Source organism: Cebidichthys violaceus, unplaced genomic scaffold (assembly GCF_023349555.1).
Source record: "Cebidichthys violaceus isolate CVI_PGR_0920_01 unplaced genomic scaffold, fCebVio1.0.p SCAF_24, whole genome shotgun sequence".
NCBI classification, from domain to species: domain Eukaryota; kingdom Metazoa; phylum Chordata; class Actinopteri; order Perciformes; family Stichaeidae; genus Cebidichthys; species Cebidichthys violaceus.
In genome coordinates, this window is record NW_027176417.1 from 8,063,169 (window position 1) to 8,079,344 (window position 16,176).

General features: G+C 45.4%; 2 protein-coding genes across 8 annotated transcripts; both read left to right on the top strand.

Annotated features, from left to right (window-relative positions):
* Window positions 1–162: 162 nt before the first annotated feature.
* Window positions 163–13,174, top strand: bin1b (bridging integrator 1b). Of its 7 annotated transcripts, none has more exons than XM_068719729.1 (16): window positions 163–635; window positions 6,219–6,299; window positions 6,483–6,537; window positions 6,639–6,733; window positions 7,256–7,351; window positions 7,471–7,578; window positions 7,920–8,012; window positions 8,699–8,784; window positions 8,916–8,991; window positions 9,082–9,137; window positions 9,225–9,269; window positions 9,852–9,893; window positions 10,157–10,307; window positions 11,825–11,878; window positions 11,973–12,074; window positions 12,171–13,174. In XM_068719729.1, the coding sequence occupies exons 1-16, from the start codon at window positions 555–557 to the stop codon at window positions 12,270–12,272; spliced, it is 1,323 nt and encodes a 440-aa protein (XP_068575830.1). In that variant the 5' UTR covers window positions 163–554; the 3' UTR covers window positions 12,273–13,174. The 7 variants fall into 7 exon arrangements, with proteins under 7 accessions (XP_068575830.1, XP_068575834.1, XP_068575832.1 ...); XM_068719730.1 differs by having other exon boundaries at window positions 164–635; window positions 9,852–9,894; window positions 10,167–10,307; XM_068719733.1 differs by lacking the exon at window positions 9,225–9,269 and having other exon boundaries at window positions 9,852–9,894; window positions 10,167–10,307.
* A 938-nt stretch (window positions 13,175–14,112) lies between these two features.
* On the top strand, window positions 14,113–15,923 carry LOC137879184 (tubulin alpha-1D chain-like). The gene is made up of 4 exons (XM_068719816.1): window positions 14,113–14,186; window positions 14,281–14,503; window positions 14,584–14,732; window positions 14,812–15,923. The coding sequence occupies exons 1-4, from the start codon at window positions 14,184–14,186 to the stop codon at window positions 15,793–15,795; spliced, it is 1,359 nt and encodes a 452-aa protein (XP_068575917.1). The 5' UTR covers window positions 14,113–14,183; the 3' UTR covers window positions 15,796–15,923.
* Window positions 15,924–16,176: the final 253 nt, after the last annotated feature.

Consider the following 16,176-nt stretch of genomic DNA (forward strand, 5'->3'; position numbering starts at 1 on the left):
CCATGGACACCTGATGGAAGGTGCGGATGACCCGCTGACACCTGAAGGCACCATCAGTGACATCTACCGGCTGCAGGAGTGTCCTGTGTCTGCTTCGGGACTGATTTAGCCCTCACGTCTGACTGTGTGCATAAATAAGGCCGTGCGTAAAGACGGACACACACCGGTTGCATGTATGCAGCAGATGTCGGCTAATAATACCAACCTGCTGCGCCTTTAAGAGGACGACTGAGGAGGAAACTTAATATCTCTCCATATCGAGTCTCCATCATTTAACAGGGAGAGCAGGCCGATATCTGAATCAACCCAAACTCCACCTGCTGTTCTTGTTGCTTTGTGTTTTGTGGCATAAACCGGATTAAATTACGCATTGCACCTTTAAGACGCTGTCACCGGATTAGAGTTACGCGCAGCGAGCCAGGTCGCCCTCCGGAAGGGTTTTACGCACCGTCGGTTTCCAGAGTAGGGTCTCCTTCAACGACATTTCTCCCCCCCCCTCCCTCCCTCCGTCTCTCTTCTTCTCTACCGCCGGGGAGCCCTCCACGCCGCGCGACATGGCCGAGATCGGGAAAGGGGTCACCGCCGGGAAGCTGGCCATCAGCGTCCAGAAGAGGCTCACCAGGGCGCAGGAGAAGGTACTCTAGTCTGTCTGCAGGACTCCATGTCCTCCTGTCACTGTGAAGCCCAAGCCCGAACTTGTACCGTCTACTACTACTCATGTAGTAGTACTCAGTAGTATGAGGGGTGTAGTCGGTGGATTGTTTGTTATATGTGTGGGTGAGTTGGTTTTTAATGAGCCACATGAGACTTACATGTAACCCTAACCCAGAGACATTCAGCATTTATAATAAAATACTTGTATACAGTTTAAAGGGTACAATCTCAGCAGCAGTAGAGCCATCCTTCAACTTCAACCTTAAGAGATCAACATGTTATAATCACATTGTTTCATAATAAGATGTCTTAATAAGTATTAATACATTAAACTGGGGTCAAACAGGGAATAATAATAATAGTAATAAAAGTCAGCAGATCAGAAGGATCCATTCATCAAAATACACAGTTTCAGAAAAGTACTAGTATAAAGTATCTGAAGGCTGCCTGTTGTTTTTGGAGATTTGTATGATTAATGTAAACCATGATGAAGAACAGGATCCGTCACGTTTAAAGAGTGTAAAAGTGACAGAGTGAAACCCGGCCAACAGTGCTGGTTATTATTGTCTGTCCTAATCACTCTTGTTGCTTAAGCCTGCCGAGGTTTTACCCTCTAATCACCTCAGGGGCCAACAGGAGCGCTGTCACTCAGTCCTCTGATTGTCTCACTTCGTCTGACGTCCACGTCGCTCTCTCTCTGCGGCCTGTGTTTCCAAAAAGGACTCATGGCTGCTGGATGAGCTGTAACCTCCCCCCCCCCCCTGAACTCACTCCTCGTGGCAGCTGTTTCCAAACCTCCTGAAGTTCAGATCCTCACCTTCTCCTTCTGTTACACTCTGTCGTCTAGCTCCTGAAGTTATGTTTGTGGAAGGGATTAGCTTAGCTTAGCATAAAGACTGGAAGCAGTGGGAAACAGCTAGCCTGGTCACTAAGTAGCATCTGGCTGGTTGAATCTGCACACAAATATCAAAGTTACATTATGCTGGAACTATTTCTTTTGTATCCATCCGCCCTGTATGTCTGTGCAGCATCAATGCATCAAATAGATCCTGAGAGAAGTCCTTATTCTATTCTATTGTTGATGCATTCATGTGTTCATCACTTTAATGTTGCAGCTGATAAAGGTGGAGCTTGTTTTAATAACCTGTTTGTTGGCAGCATGGGCATAAAGTATAGTACAAGTACCTCCAAATTGTACATAAGCGCAGTACTTGGTTGATTTAAACAAACACGCTGTTGATCTTTAGGGGTGTTGTATCATTAGAAGTACTTCTCGTTTCTTTGAAGTTCTTCATAATGAACTGGACAAGAACAAGAGCTGCTCCAAGCCTGAAGTTTACCCTGAGGAAGAGCTTCTGTCTGCGTTTAATGTTTCAGAACAGTCGACATATTTACAAATACAACAGGAAGTGGTAAAGTACCTGATCTCACAGAAACACTTTCACTTCTTCTTCTTCTTCTTCTTCTTCTTCTTCATCTTCTTCTTTAAATATTACACATCACTCTCAGTACTGAAATGCTTTGGTTCCTCCAGATGTTATCAGCCCTCTTTACATTATTGAAATATTATATAGAAATACATCCAACACGTCTTTTGAACAATAGACGATCAATTATTTAGCCGAATAAATATCTTTCTGATTCCGTAACTGAGCTACACGTATTTATATGATTATCAGAAATGCAGACTTTTGTGAATTTGAATTTATTCTCTGCAGGAAATGTCATTTTATAGATGTAAATATACCAGAATGGGTTTTTTAGCAAGAAAATAGCAGTAACGGTAGCCAATTAGTGATTATTAAAAAGCCGGTTTGGTTGATGCTCCAACACTTCTTAGGGGTGAAGGGTTCTGCTGGAGATCCAAACGCCTTGAGATGAAATAGAGAAGTCAGGGTTTGTCTGGAGGAGATGTAGAAAGGTATGAATGTAACTCGTTGGTCTGGTGTCGTCTTGTGTGACGGACGCTGAGCTACTGATATACTGAGCTACTGAGACACTGAGATACTGAGACACTGAGACACTGAGATACTGAGATACTGAGCTACTGAGACACTGAGAGACTGAGACACTGAGATACTGAGCTACTGAGAGACTGAGAGACTGAGAGACAGAGACTGAGATACTGAGCTACTGAGAGACTGAGAGACTGAGAGACTGAGACACTGAGATACTGAGCTACTGAGAGACTGAGACACTGAGCTACTGAGAGACTGAGACACTGAGACACTGAGCTACTGAGCTACTGAGAGACTGAAAGACTGAGACACTGAGATACTGAGCTACTGAGAGACTGAGAGACTGAGACACTGAGCTACTGAGCTACTGAGCTACTGAGAGACTGAGACACTGAGCTACTGAGCTACTGAGAGACTGAGACACTGAGCTACTGAGCTACTGAGAGACTGAGACACTGAGATACTGAGACAATGAGATACTGAGATAATGAGATGCTGAGCTACTGAGACACTGAGCTACTGAGACACTGAGATACTGAGACAATGAGATACTGAGATACTGAGCTGCTGAGACACTGAGACAATGAGATGCTGAGCTACTGAGACACTGAGACACTGAGATACTGAGACAATGAGATACTGAGCTGCTGAGCTGCTGAGACGCTGAGACAATGAGATACTGAGATAATGAGATGCTGAGCTACTGAGACACTGAGACACTGAGATACTGAGACAATGAGATACTGAGATACTGAGCTGCTGAGACGCTGAGACTCTGAGATGCTGAGACGCTGAGACACTGAGACACTGAGCTGTCAGAGTATCATCTTCCCTCTCAGGTGGAGGAGGGGAACGCTGGGTTCAGCTGTCTGTCTGCTGGCACACCGCTCTCCACCTCCTCCAACGCTCCGCCCTCCTCCGACACTCCGCCCACTTCATGCTTTTACTCGGTCAGGTTATTGTTAGTCATAACGTAGGACTCATAAATTCACTTTCATCATATTATCACTTTTTACACCTCGCAAAAAAATAATGAGGTTCGCATACTATTATAACTATTCAAGCATTGTTTCATTCTAAAATATCTCGTATTATTTATACATAACTCAAAATTCCAACTTAATTTTTCATAAATGTATTGCTTTTTTCTTAAATAAGAATAATAATTATAATGAATTAGCATTGAGCGTGAGGTTTGAAGCATGCTGATGCCTTTAAATTAAAATCCTTTCATTTCTTTATTATATATTATTTAATATTTACATTTCCACAGACCAGGAGAACTCCCTCTATTTCACTAGAAGTAATAATTAGATTCAGACCAGCTGACCCACCGTGGTTGTCATAGTGATGTCTCATGAAGCGGTCAGCTGTGCCGCCGAGCATGCTGGGAAAATTCCCCTCCGTGGAATCCGGATGAGTGCAGTGACGGAGGGAGGGAGTTTGGGGGAGGTGGTGCCCTTTAGAGAGCAGCCGGAGAGCCGGTGTGGTGCTGGGAGTCAAAGAGGCAGGACCCCATGACACTCACCCCCCCAGGGGCCCACAGAGACCCCCAAAGGCCCCCAAAGGTTCACTTATGGGGTCACTTTGTTTTTGGCAATATGCACCAACAATAGCACAAAATAAAACTGCAGATTAATCCAGTCATCGTGTCCAAAATATTACACTTTATTTAAAATCATTTTAAATATAAACATTTTAGGAACTCTTTATAATGTAGTTGTAAATAGATATGCGTTCATTCATGTATTATAATAATGACAGTATGGTCAAACATAGTTGTTTAATTATAAAATAAGTCTTATTGTTGACAAATACTGCACATTAATAAACACATAAAAATGTCCTTATATCAACATTATAACATGTTATTAATCGCCTTATATCTACATTACAAGCATATTAACTGTCCTTATATCGACATTATAACATGTTATTAATCAACTTATATCTCCATTATAAACATGATATTAAATGTACTTATAGCTACATTAAAGTGTGTTATAAACATGTTATTACATGTCCTTATATCTCCATTATAAACATGATATTAAATGTACTTATAGCTACATTAAAGTGTGTTCTAAACATGTTATTACATGTCCTTATAGTTATGTTATTATTGTTCTTGCAGACAGTATTAGAGTGTAAAATAATATACAGTACAGAAGAAAGTGAAGCAGTCTGCCCTCTTGATGCTTTCCATGATTCATAATTCAAAGCTAAAGTTATCAAACCTGACAGTTGCCCTGCTTGGCCTGCACACCTGTCCCCCCTCCCTCCCTGGACTCCCAGCATGCCTCACTGCGTGTGTGTGTGTGTGTGTGTGTGTGTGTGGGGGGGGGGGGGGGGGGGGGTTGTATCTATCTATAGCCCTCCTGGGCCTCCTCCTCATCACTCTTAATACCCCAGAAACTGCCTGTGTGTGTGCTCGGGGGTATTTTTGAGGGGTGAAACTGAACACCGATGGGTGACGGACGGCTCTGAGTGCACGCACGCACGCACGCACAACTACAGTGGTAAACTCAAGTACTGTATATGTCCCATTAATGAGTTTACAGTCTGAAAACACAACCATATTTCCAGCCTTGACGAGTCCCCTGAATGCACCATGAAACCTTTGACAGGTGCACAATCATCCGACGGACACCGAGGGCTGTGAAGGACACACCAGTTGTGTCGTCCAAATATAGGTCCAGATTTTAATAGACCACCGATTTAAATATCTAAACTACAGCAAAGGCTTTGAATTTTAATAAATGAAAGCAAGAATAACACAAAGTAACAGAATGACACGAGTCACTCAGAAGATCTGATGCTTTAGTATGTAATAATGTCACACAGACATTTACTGCTGATACTTGAGGTAATAAAGTAATAAAGTGTGAGTGTGTGGACGCTCAGAGAGCAGGTGTGTGTTGAGGGGAAGTCCCCGTCGTGGTGTTGGTGGCGGTTTGTGTATCCGTCACAGGATTAGAGTGGCGGAGGCTCAGATTAGCTGGTGACCTTGTCTAACTAGCAAAATGATCAACAGCAGTGAATACAAATATATAACCTGTTTTACTCTATATTATCATTTTGTTTTATTTAAATACGCATCAGAGGAACTGATCCAATAAAAGAGACTGATGTAAATAAACTAAGAAAGTTCTAAGTGTTCAAATGTACTCAGTATAACTTTAAAAAGAAATACAATTTGAATGAAACATTAAAAACATTAAATAAAATAATATATGAATAAAATAAATAAAATTAAATCATCTAAAAAGAGAGAAATCTGAAAAATAATAAAGGGAAGTTAAAAAACCTAAAATAATAATAAATAAATAGCTAATTGTTCAGGTTCAATGCCGGTTGATCAACTTGGACAACTCTACGGGAGGAGTCCAGGTGTTACATGAAGGAGAAGACACAGAACTGTAGTTCAAGAGCAGGAGGTTGTAGTCTTTCTGCAGATGCATGCTGGGTAAGGTTGTAGTCTTTCTGCAGATGCATGCTGGGTATCCTGTCTCCAGCATCAGCTGCAGAATCCTCCAACGTTTACACATTTGAAATGAAATGAGACGTTGACAGATATTAACGTATCGATGGTCGTCTCCTCTGCAGGTCATGCAGAAGCTCGGCAAAGCAGATGAGACCCGAGACGTCGCCTTCGAAGAGATGGTGGCCAACTTCAACAAGCAGATGGTCAGCAGCCACCTCACTCCTCTTTTAAATCATCTGTTGTTCTCCCTGCATGTGGTGAAACCAGGCAACACAGGGTGGAACCTTCAGCTTTCTTTATGTTTGATCTGTAATGACATCCTAGTGTTCACATATATAACATATAAATAAACATCTATATTGACTCCGCTGTGTTTGCTCCTGCAGACAGAAGGCGGCAAACTGCAGAAAGACCTGAAAGCCTACCTGGTAGCAGTGAAAAGTGAGTGTGAGCAGCTGATCTAACATGAAGGAGTTTTTCTGTCCTCTACGTCACAAAGCGGCTCCACCCGGAGGCAGACATGACCCTCTCTTGTGTTGCAGCGATGCACGACGCGTCCCGGCGGCTCCAGGACTGCCTGGCCGACATGTACGAGCCGGAGTGGTTCGGCAAAGAGGAGATGGACGCGCTGACGGAGGTGAGAAACGTCTCTGCTTCCACCTCAGCATCAGGGACTCTGTCACTGGTCTGCTGACCAAATATAAATGTTAGATGTGATATCTATGTCACACAGTGGAGTATCCACTGAAGGCTAAATAATCTACCAGACGTGTGTTTGTGTCATCTGTGCATGATTGTCTTCACTCTTCCTCCGTTCACACTCGTTCTCTCTCTGAACTGCATGCGTCTGTCCTTCCACCCTGAAGGAGATGATAGAGAAGGAGATGGACAATAACTTGGAGGTAAAAGGCAGAGAGCAGCCAGTGTTAGAGGAAGTAGTGCTGCTGGTAGACAGGAAACTCATCAGTACTTCAGAACAAATACTTCCACTGCACTACATCTCACACACAAGTGTGTTTTACTTCACTACATGTACTTTAAAGCTTTAGATAGTAGTCGCTATAATCAAACCTTTTTTCTTTCATAACTCAGTGAATGTGTGTGAGAAGACATCTCATTACGGTGTGTGTGTGTGTGTGTGTGTGTGTGTGTGTTTCAGGACACAGACACTCTGTGGTTAGACTACCACCAGAACATCACGGACAAATCCCTGACCTCTCTGGACTCGTACCTGACTCAGTTCCCTGATATTAAGGTCTTTATGGTTTCTTCTCTTCACAATAAAACAACAACTTGTCCACGTTGTGAGCACAGATCACGTTTCCTGATTATGAATAAGTAGCAGCAGATAGTCTGACCTGAGCTCCGCTGCAGGCTCGCATCGCCAAGCGCGACAGGAAGATGGTGGACTTTGACAGCGCCCGGCATCACTTCAGCTCCTTACAGAAAGGAAAGAAGAAGGACGAGGCCAAGATCGCCAAGGTAACCACCACTGGGATGAATTATGGGATGCGTACGCAGTCTGCTCGTGTTCTGCTGCCGATGTTGAAGTTTAAAGGAATAGTTTTTGCCTTAAGGTGGTATAAGTTACCTAATGCACAGACGGTTCATACCACCTTAAGTCTGCTGCGTCGCTTTAACTTGTGAGCTAATTAACCCGTTTTATTCGTTAAACTGCTAAATGCTAATTAACATGTTTGTGTGTTGAATTGTTTGCTTTTCTTCTTTCTCTCTCTCTCTTCTGTTCTTCCACTCCTCCTCCTCCTCCTCCTCCTCCTCCTCCTCCTCCTCCTCCTCTCTCTTGCATGGTGTGTGTTGGTTAGCAAGCAGCCCTGTTGGAGATGGCGGCTCCCAGCTGGGCTCAGGGTTTGATATCAGCCCACCAGGTGGCTCAGACTAACCTCTCCTTCAACCAGGTGAAACTCTGGTTCATCACTGACTCCCCCCTCCTCCCCCGTCCTCACCCCCGGCCCTCTCTGCACACGATCACCAGTTTTATGTCCAAATCTTCTACTTCTTGACTGAAATATCTCAACAACTGTGAGACGGATTGACATCATTTTTTCTACACACGTTCATGATCACCAGAGGATGAATCCTGCTGACTTTTCCTCCAGCGCCGCCTTCAATGACCTCCTGCAAAACTAACGACACGCCCATCAGTCTCAGCCGTACTTTGTGTTCGCTGCAAAACAGCACGTTAGCGTGCTAACCCACTTAGCCTGCTGCTGTTAAGTAATTTAATTTTATCCACACTAACGTCGGACAGAGAAGAACCTGCCGAACTAAAACAGAGCTTCTTCTCTGATGATCGTGTGCAGAGAGCCTCGCTATAATTTGATCCCCGATCCAAACTATTGTTGACGTTGTTTTTGTGTCGTAGAAGAAGAAGAAGAAGAAAGCATTCATGTAGTTATGAAACCCTGTATGTTTGTCTGCATGTTCGAGTGCTCTTGTTTTAAAACTAAGAAAAATGTATTACAGACACTCAGATATATTATTATATGTGTGTGTGTGTGTGTGTGTGTGTGTGTGTGTGTGTGTGTGTGTGTGTGTGTGTGTGTGTGTGTGTGTGTGTGTGTGTGCGCGTGCGCGTGCGCAGGCCGAGGAGGAGCTGGGTCGAGCTCAGAAGATTTTCGAGGAGCTGAACGTGGAGTTACAAGACGAGCTTCCATCACTGTGGGACAAGTGAGACTCTTCTTTTCTTCTTCTACAGAATCTTTAATGACGACTCGGGTCACATGTTTAAAATCGTGTGTGTGTGTGTGTGTGTGTGTGTGTGTGTGTGTGTGTGTGTGTGTGTGTGTGTGTGTGAGCAGTCGTGTTGGCGTCTATGTTAACACATTCCAGGGCCTGGCAGGTCATCAGGAGAAGTTCCACGGGGAAATGAGCAAGGTGAGCGGACCTGTCCTCGTGTGATTGATTGAAGGAACGATCGGTCGGTCGGCGTATTGATCCGTCCTCGTCTGCTCTGTGTCTCCTCAGCTCAGCCAAAACCTGAACGACATCATGACCAAACTGGAAGAGCAGCGCGAGCAGAAGTAAGTGAGGCCTTCAGTCACATTTTAAAGGTTCAACGTGGTGTAGAACGATGTAAATAATGTCCCTCACACCACCCCCTACTGCAGAAAAGATGCTACTGCAGCAGCAAAGACAGGAGAAGGTGCCAAGAGGTAACATGAATAAATAAAGGCCCAGCATGCAACAGTTTTATCCAGAATATTAACTCGCTGTCTGTTTGTGGCAACGATGGAATGAAACCTTAACCCACTAATACACTGCAGCAAAGACAAAACTAAATACTACAACCTGGGATTTAACTCTGAGATTTTCAGAATAAAGGTGCAATTGCAGGACAAATAAAGTAATAATGTTTCAAGATTAAAACTATGATGATATTGTCTGGAGCTTCTGCTTCAAAGCAGAGGGTTTGTGCAGCTCCACACGTTTGGGATTCAAACCTGTGACTCCTTCTGCTTCACTAACTCTTGATGGACACTTCCTGACTGCTTCCTGTTGTGTGTATAACATCCTGAAGACCTCGTCATGTGACACCTGCAGGTTCACCTGAGACACAGTCGATGTTTGTTTGAAGGGTTTTGTTGCCCTCGTGTGGAGGGAACTGAGGACTGCATGTGTGATGAGTTTGATTCAGTAAATCTTCTTTTACTCTTTTCTGCTGCTTCTCTTCTTCTTGTTCTTCTTCTTGTTCTTGTTCTTTCATGCACCCTTTTCTGTCTCTTCCTTTCTCTCAGTGAGGAAACCAACCACAGTGAATCAGCCAGCTCAGCACCAAAGGTACAGTTAAACACCTGACCATGTCCCTGTGAGTGTAAACACTCTATCCTGTTCTCTGCAGCAGTAGAGTCATGTTGATTCATTCGTACTGATGAAAAAGAGCTTTTACACAAAGCATCCAAACACAGATAACACAGAGTAAACTCAAAGATCTGAATGTCTACCACACATCCTTCATTTAGTGTACTAATGTGTCTCCGTCTCCCTCGCTGCCTTTGCATGCGTGCACGTGTGTGTGGTGTTGTTTTGATTGAACCCTGCTGGCGGTGCAGAGGCCCGGTCCTCCTCCCAGTCGGCCTCCGCCCCGACCGGTGCCGTCTCCGGACCAGAGGGAGCAGCGGGAGGACCCGGTAGAGGACGAGGCCTCGGTGGCTGACGTTAACACAGACTCCAGCACCACAACGACGCAGCAGGTCAGACTGAGTATTCTGCCTCTACATCCTGGTTCTTTAGAGAGGATCCCTCTGTATGACTGTCACCTGCAGGGCAGATATAAAGACGTCACATGGACTGCATTCATTTCCCCAGATAGTAAACCCTCCTGACCCGAGTGTGTGTGTATGTGTGTGTGAGGCAGTGTGAGCCCTGGTCAGGGGTGAACCTGCTGGATTGGGATGTGGAGGTATTACAGCCCGTCTCATCTCCAGCTCCCAAGGTGGGTGGGCTTCGTAACGGTGAAAGGTTGGCGAAGCGGAAGGGTTGAAGACGTGTGTTTACATGCAGATATAAAAAAAACTGTAAATTAGATATATTTTCACCTCGACTGAGCTGATCTCACAAAACCCAAGATGGCAGAAACGTCTTCAAAAACTCTTCCACAGAAGAGACTAAAACTGGAAGTTTGAGTCCTCAAAAGTGCAGTTTATTCAAACTGCTCCCCATCTCACGCATGGTGCAGAGATCCAACAGAAGACTGCATGTGAACACAGCTTCTACTATTGTGTGTGTGTGTTTATTTTAACATCCACTGCATGTCCATTCTGCCTCCCTTTGCATGCACATGTTTCTTTTTCTTGATCCTCATGAGCTGATCAGAGACTCTGCAGCAGATTTCATAATCGTTTGATAAAACTTCGAGCAAAAGCTGCAAAACATTGTCAGCTTCTGAATGTGGAGTTCCTCTAAAACACGTAGAATTCATGTGTGCTTCCTAATGTTTGAAGACTTTGATGAAGACCTGCACACTTTGGTCTCACTGGTTGTCTTGTCTCTAACTGCACCACGGAAGGCGCCATCATGGGACTCATGGGTAAGCATGAGTTCCTGTGCTCTTAACAGAGAAACGGACTCTTTTATGTTCTACATGTGAAGTAGAGCAGAGGAAGCTGGACTGTAGACGAAGACTGACAGCATCTTTTTTCACCATAAACCTCCTTCCTTTTCCTCTGTGATGCCCGTACCACCCGGGGTCGTGATCTTTCATGATCCTCCTCCCATCCCTCCACCTACCTTTCCGTCTTGATTCCAAACCTGCCATGACGCTCCTCAACCCCCTGACCTTTGGTAGCAAGAACAGACCGCCGCAGAGCCGCAGCACGAAGACGAGCGACACCCAGAGGAGGCCCAGGGCGGCTGGGAACCCGATGAAGGCAACACCCAACCCGGCTGGGAGGATGCAGAGGCGGCTCAGGGTCAGGAGAGCGAAGTCTATGCCGCTCCGTCGTACAGCGAGCCCAGCTGGGACGACGATGGCGCCCGAGGGGGAGGTGGCTGGGGGGATGAAGGAGAGGCCCAGGTAGGGTCGGATCATAGGGAGGCAGGTCTTTAACAGCCTGGAATTCAAGGATCCCTAGTGAGAGTCACCAAACCCCTCTTCTTTCTTCTACTTTGACCTCTTTTTTCTGTTTGATGCTTCACACCTTCTTCACACATCTGGCTCTGACTTCCTGAATAACACACCTGGACCTTCTCTGCTTGTTTCATGCTGCAGAGTGAGGTGACCAATGGCTCAGGCGGAGACCTCCCTCCAGGATTCCTCTACAAGGTTAAATGACTTATCCTCCTTTACCTTGTGATTACCACAGGTTTCTGTTTCCCTGGGTCCATATCATTTCAATGAACCTGTGTTTCTACGTCAGGTGAAAGCGGTGCACGAGTACGCTGCCACCGACGGTGACGAGCTGGAGCTGAAGATCGGAGATGATGTGCTGGTTTTGGCCTTCGACAACCCTGATGAACAGGTATCACTTTCTCTTTTCCTTCTTCTGCATCGACCAAGTACAACATTAGTGACTTATCTATAAATGTCCACCTGTTGACTGTCTGTCTCTCTGCAGGACGACGGCTGGCTCTTGGGGGTGCAGGAGTCTCACTGGGTGCAGAAGAAAGATATTTCAGTCAAAGGCGTTTTCCCTGAGAACTTTACTCAGAAGGTTTAAAGGTTCATGCCACAAAAAAAGATTGAGCCCCCTTCAAATATAGACGTGAGTGGAGAAGAGCTGGTGGAATCGTCACTAAACGTTAACACTTTAGGAAACTTCTCAGCAGCTACGACACCAAATGATTTGTTTGTTACACACTGACACAAACCAAATTCAACGTTGTTCGTATTAAAAAGATGATTAAGTTTCACCCTGACTCACTACCTTGTAGTAAATTCAGTCAAATTGTACACCCAAAATGTAAAACTTATTAATTTTGTTTTGATTTCTTATTCCTGATTATTTATCTGCTGAAGTCAAACGAGACACAGAACCCGGACGTGTTGGTGAAATTGAAAAAGGATTAATAAGTTGTGGGTGTGTTGTGTGAATGTCAGAACGTCTCAACAGTTTGAGGACTCACAGTTCCTTGCATGAAGCATTTGATTGTCTCTGTGACACAGTGACACCGGGTAGTATCGCTCTACGAGGTGTCCTAGAGTAGAGCCCTGGGGAACACCACAGGTATAAACAGGAGGTTTCACCATCTATTCTTTTCTTGGCCTTGTAGGATTATCAAAGGGAACAGTAGTTTTTATTTTACTGGCCATTTTGAGGACATAAATAAATGTGTGGCTTAAATTTTCTAATGCACATACGCTTTGATTTTGGTTTTGAGTCATATTTTCATTGATGGGTGAAATCATCTTCTTTAGTTTATTCGTACTCTGAGACAGGAGACATTGTCACCGTGAATTTGACTGCATCTCTGTGCTCTAAATGAGAGACTCCATTTAAACCTTATTAACCAAAGTTGAACCCATGCAAACTGTATTTTTATATTGTGTGGAGTTGATGAATAAGGTGACAACTAATGCACCATCTGTTGGTAAGTGTCATTAAAGATGATTGAAACAACATGTGCTGTGTTGGTTTTCTTCCTTCGTTTCTCTTTGAGCTACCTCAGAGTTCTTCTTCCTGGTCTGGTTAAAGGTGGATCTGAGGGCGGAGCCTGACTTTAAACTGAGGCCTAAAACCAGGACATTACTAAGAGCTCTGAGAGCATGGGGGGGGGGTCACCTGTAAAGCATGTTTGTGAATGTGCTGCACGGCTTCAACCAGCAGGTGATGCTTTGAGTTTTACTGCTGCTGGACTACAGAAAACAAACATAAGCTCCTTTGTTGTTAAAAACTACATCTAACTGCAACATACACATAGTAAATAGGAGCCCATTGCTGATTATCATGCCCTTTATGCTTATTGTCTTTGATTTATAGAGACCCATCAGCATGTTATTCTCTCAACAGTAACCGCAGTGTGACCTTATATGTCTCTATAACAACAGGACACCCAATCATGTGGAAACACAACAGGCCTCAGAGAGAGGGGGAGGACAGGAGAGGACGGGGAGGCTTCCTCTACTCCAACAGCAGTTCACACAGCATAATATTGTGTCTATTTTAGGGAATCTACAGAGCAATCAACAGATGATTTCCTCATCGAGGCTCATTGGACATAAAAAGGGTTTATTCTTTTGAATAATTCTGGACACAAATACTTCGGTATTTCCCTGCATCTCCTTGACTATCATGTCTGCATTAGTCTGTGTCTCCATGGAGAGCCTTGAATCGCAATGTGCTCCACAAATACTAAAACAATGCTCTGTTTGCTTTGTTTCCTGTGACTTCAATGAGGTCTACATGCCTGAAGCTGTGTGGGGGTCTGGAGTTATACATTACCTCAGAGCTGGATGGAGGGTTACTGAGGTGTGCAGCTGAATGATTAACCCAGTTAACCCCCAGACAACAAAGCTTGTTACTATAGTGACCAGAGTTTGGAAGAACTATAAGTACCAGAGAAGACTCAACATTACCAGACAGCACATTTCTCCTGGAGACCCTCAACGTCAGCAGCAGGAGTTTATAATCATGGTAAGCTGCAGAAATATCAGAGAGAAATGTCACAAAGAATGAATGTGTAATCGAAGGCATCGTAACCTGACCTCTGGTTGTTGTGCTCCTCCAGCGTGAGTGTATCTCTGTCCATGTCGGTCAGGCCGGCGTTCAAATGGGCAATGCATGCTGGGAGCTGTACTGCCTGGAGCACGGCATCCAGCCGGACGGACAGATGCCCAGCGACAAGACCATCGGAGGAGGAGACGACTCCTTCAACACCTTCTTCAGTGAGACTGGAGCTGGTAAACATGTTCCCAGAGCCGTGTTTGTGGACCTGGAGCCAACAGTCATCGGTAAGATGAGTATTTTCTGATGCAAAATTTAACAGGATTTGAGAATTAATGATTATATCTCAAGTGTTTTCGGATTACAGATGAGGTCCGTACAGGAACCTACCGGCAGCTCTTCCATCCTGAGCAACTGATCACCGGAAAGGAAGATGCAGCCAACAACTACGCCCGTGGTCACTACACCATCGGCAAGGAGATCATCGACATGGTTCTCGACAGGACTCGCAAACTGGTGAGTAAACCTGCAAAAACTTTACATTTCACTTCAGGTGTCATGAGTCACAAAATGAAGATGAATGGTTTCCCTGCAGGCTGACCAGTGCACAGGGCTCCAAGGGTTCCTCATCTTCCACTCCTTTGGAGGAGGAACCGGCTCCGGCTTCACCTCTCTGCTGATGGAGCGTCTCTCCGTCGACTACGGCAAAAAATCCAAGCTTGAGTTTGCGGTCTACCCGGCCCCCCAGGTGTCTACAGCTGTGGTGGAGCCCTACAACTCCATCCTGACCACCCACACCACCCTGGAGCACTCTGACTGCGCCTTCATGGTGGACAACGAGGCCATCTACGACATCTGCCGCAGGAACCTGGACATCGAGCGCCCTACCTACACCAACCTCAACCGTCTGATCGGACAGATCGTCTCCTCCATCACCGCCTCCCTGCGCTTCGACGGAGCCTTGAACGTGGACCTGACGGAGTTCCAGACCAACCTGGTGCCCTACCCTCGTATCCACTTCCCTCTGGCCACCTACGCCCCAGTTATCTCAGCAGAGAAGGCCTATCACGAGCAGCTCTCAGTGGCTGAGATCACCAACGCCTGCTTCGAGCCAGCCAATCAGATGGTGAAGTGTGACCCTCGCCACGGTAAATACATGGCCTGCTGTCTTCTGTACCGTGGAGACGTGGTGCCCAAAGAGGTGAATTCTGCCATTGCCACTATCAAGACCAAGCGCAGCATCCAGTTCGTGGACTGGTGCCCCACCGGCTTCAAGGTGGGCATCAACTACCAGCCTCCCACTGTGGTTCCTGGAGGAGACCTGGCCAAGGTGCAGAGGGCTGTGTGCATGCTGAGCAACACCACCGCCATCGCAGAGGCCTGGGCTCGCCTGGACCACAAGTTTGACCTGATGTACGCCAAGAGGGCCTTCGTCCACTGGTACGTAGGAGAGGGGATGGAGGAGGGCGAGTTCTCAGAGGCCAGAGAGGACATGGCCGCCCTGGAGAAGGATTACGAGGAGGTGGGCACCGACAGCGTCGGGGACGAAGGCGAGGAAGAGGAAGGGGAAGAATACTAAGAGCTTAAAGCAAGGTGTTACATGTATTTACAAAATTAAGACACCATTGTATCTCAGTTGTCCCCAGACTTAAACAATATTGATTTAACTCTTCAAATTAAGGATGTAAAATAAAGCAAAACTGCGAAGCATTTGTGTGTTTCATTTGTGCAAAAATTTATCAGAAAAGCTGATGAATTCTCTCTTGTACCAATAAGCAGCTTAGCAGGAATGTTGCACCACCTCCCTATTATGTGCTGACGAGTAGTTTCTCCCAGTAACTCTTTGTTAAGAATAGCTGCCCTCCAAGATCAAACAGACCTGAGAACAGAGTAACCAGGGAAACTAAATGGGGGCGTGTTCTGGCAACCCTGACTTGGCAGAGGTGAGAGGTTTGTCATT

Coding starts and splice junctions, on each gene's coding strand:
- bin1b (XM_068719729.1), top strand. CDS start 555: ATGGCCGAGATCGGGAAAGGGGTCACCGCCGGGAAGCTGGCCATCAGC. Junction 6,538..6,638: donor CTACCTGGTAGCAGTGAAAA/GTGAGTGTGAGC, acceptor CTTGTGTTGCAG/CGATGCACGACGCGTCCCGG. Junction 7,352..7,470: donor CTCAGTTCCCTGATATTAAG/GTCTTTATGGTT, acceptor GCTCCGCTGCAG/GCTCGCATCGCCAAGCGCGA.
- LOC137879184 (XM_068719816.1), top strand. Junction 14,504..14,583: donor CCTGGAGCCAACAGTCATCG/GTAAGATGAGTA, acceptor TTCGGATTACAG/ATGAGGTCCGTACAGGAACC. Junction 14,733..14,811: donor TCGACAGGACTCGCAAACTG/GTGAGTAAACCT, acceptor GTTTCCCTGCAG/GCTGACCAGTGCACAGGGCT.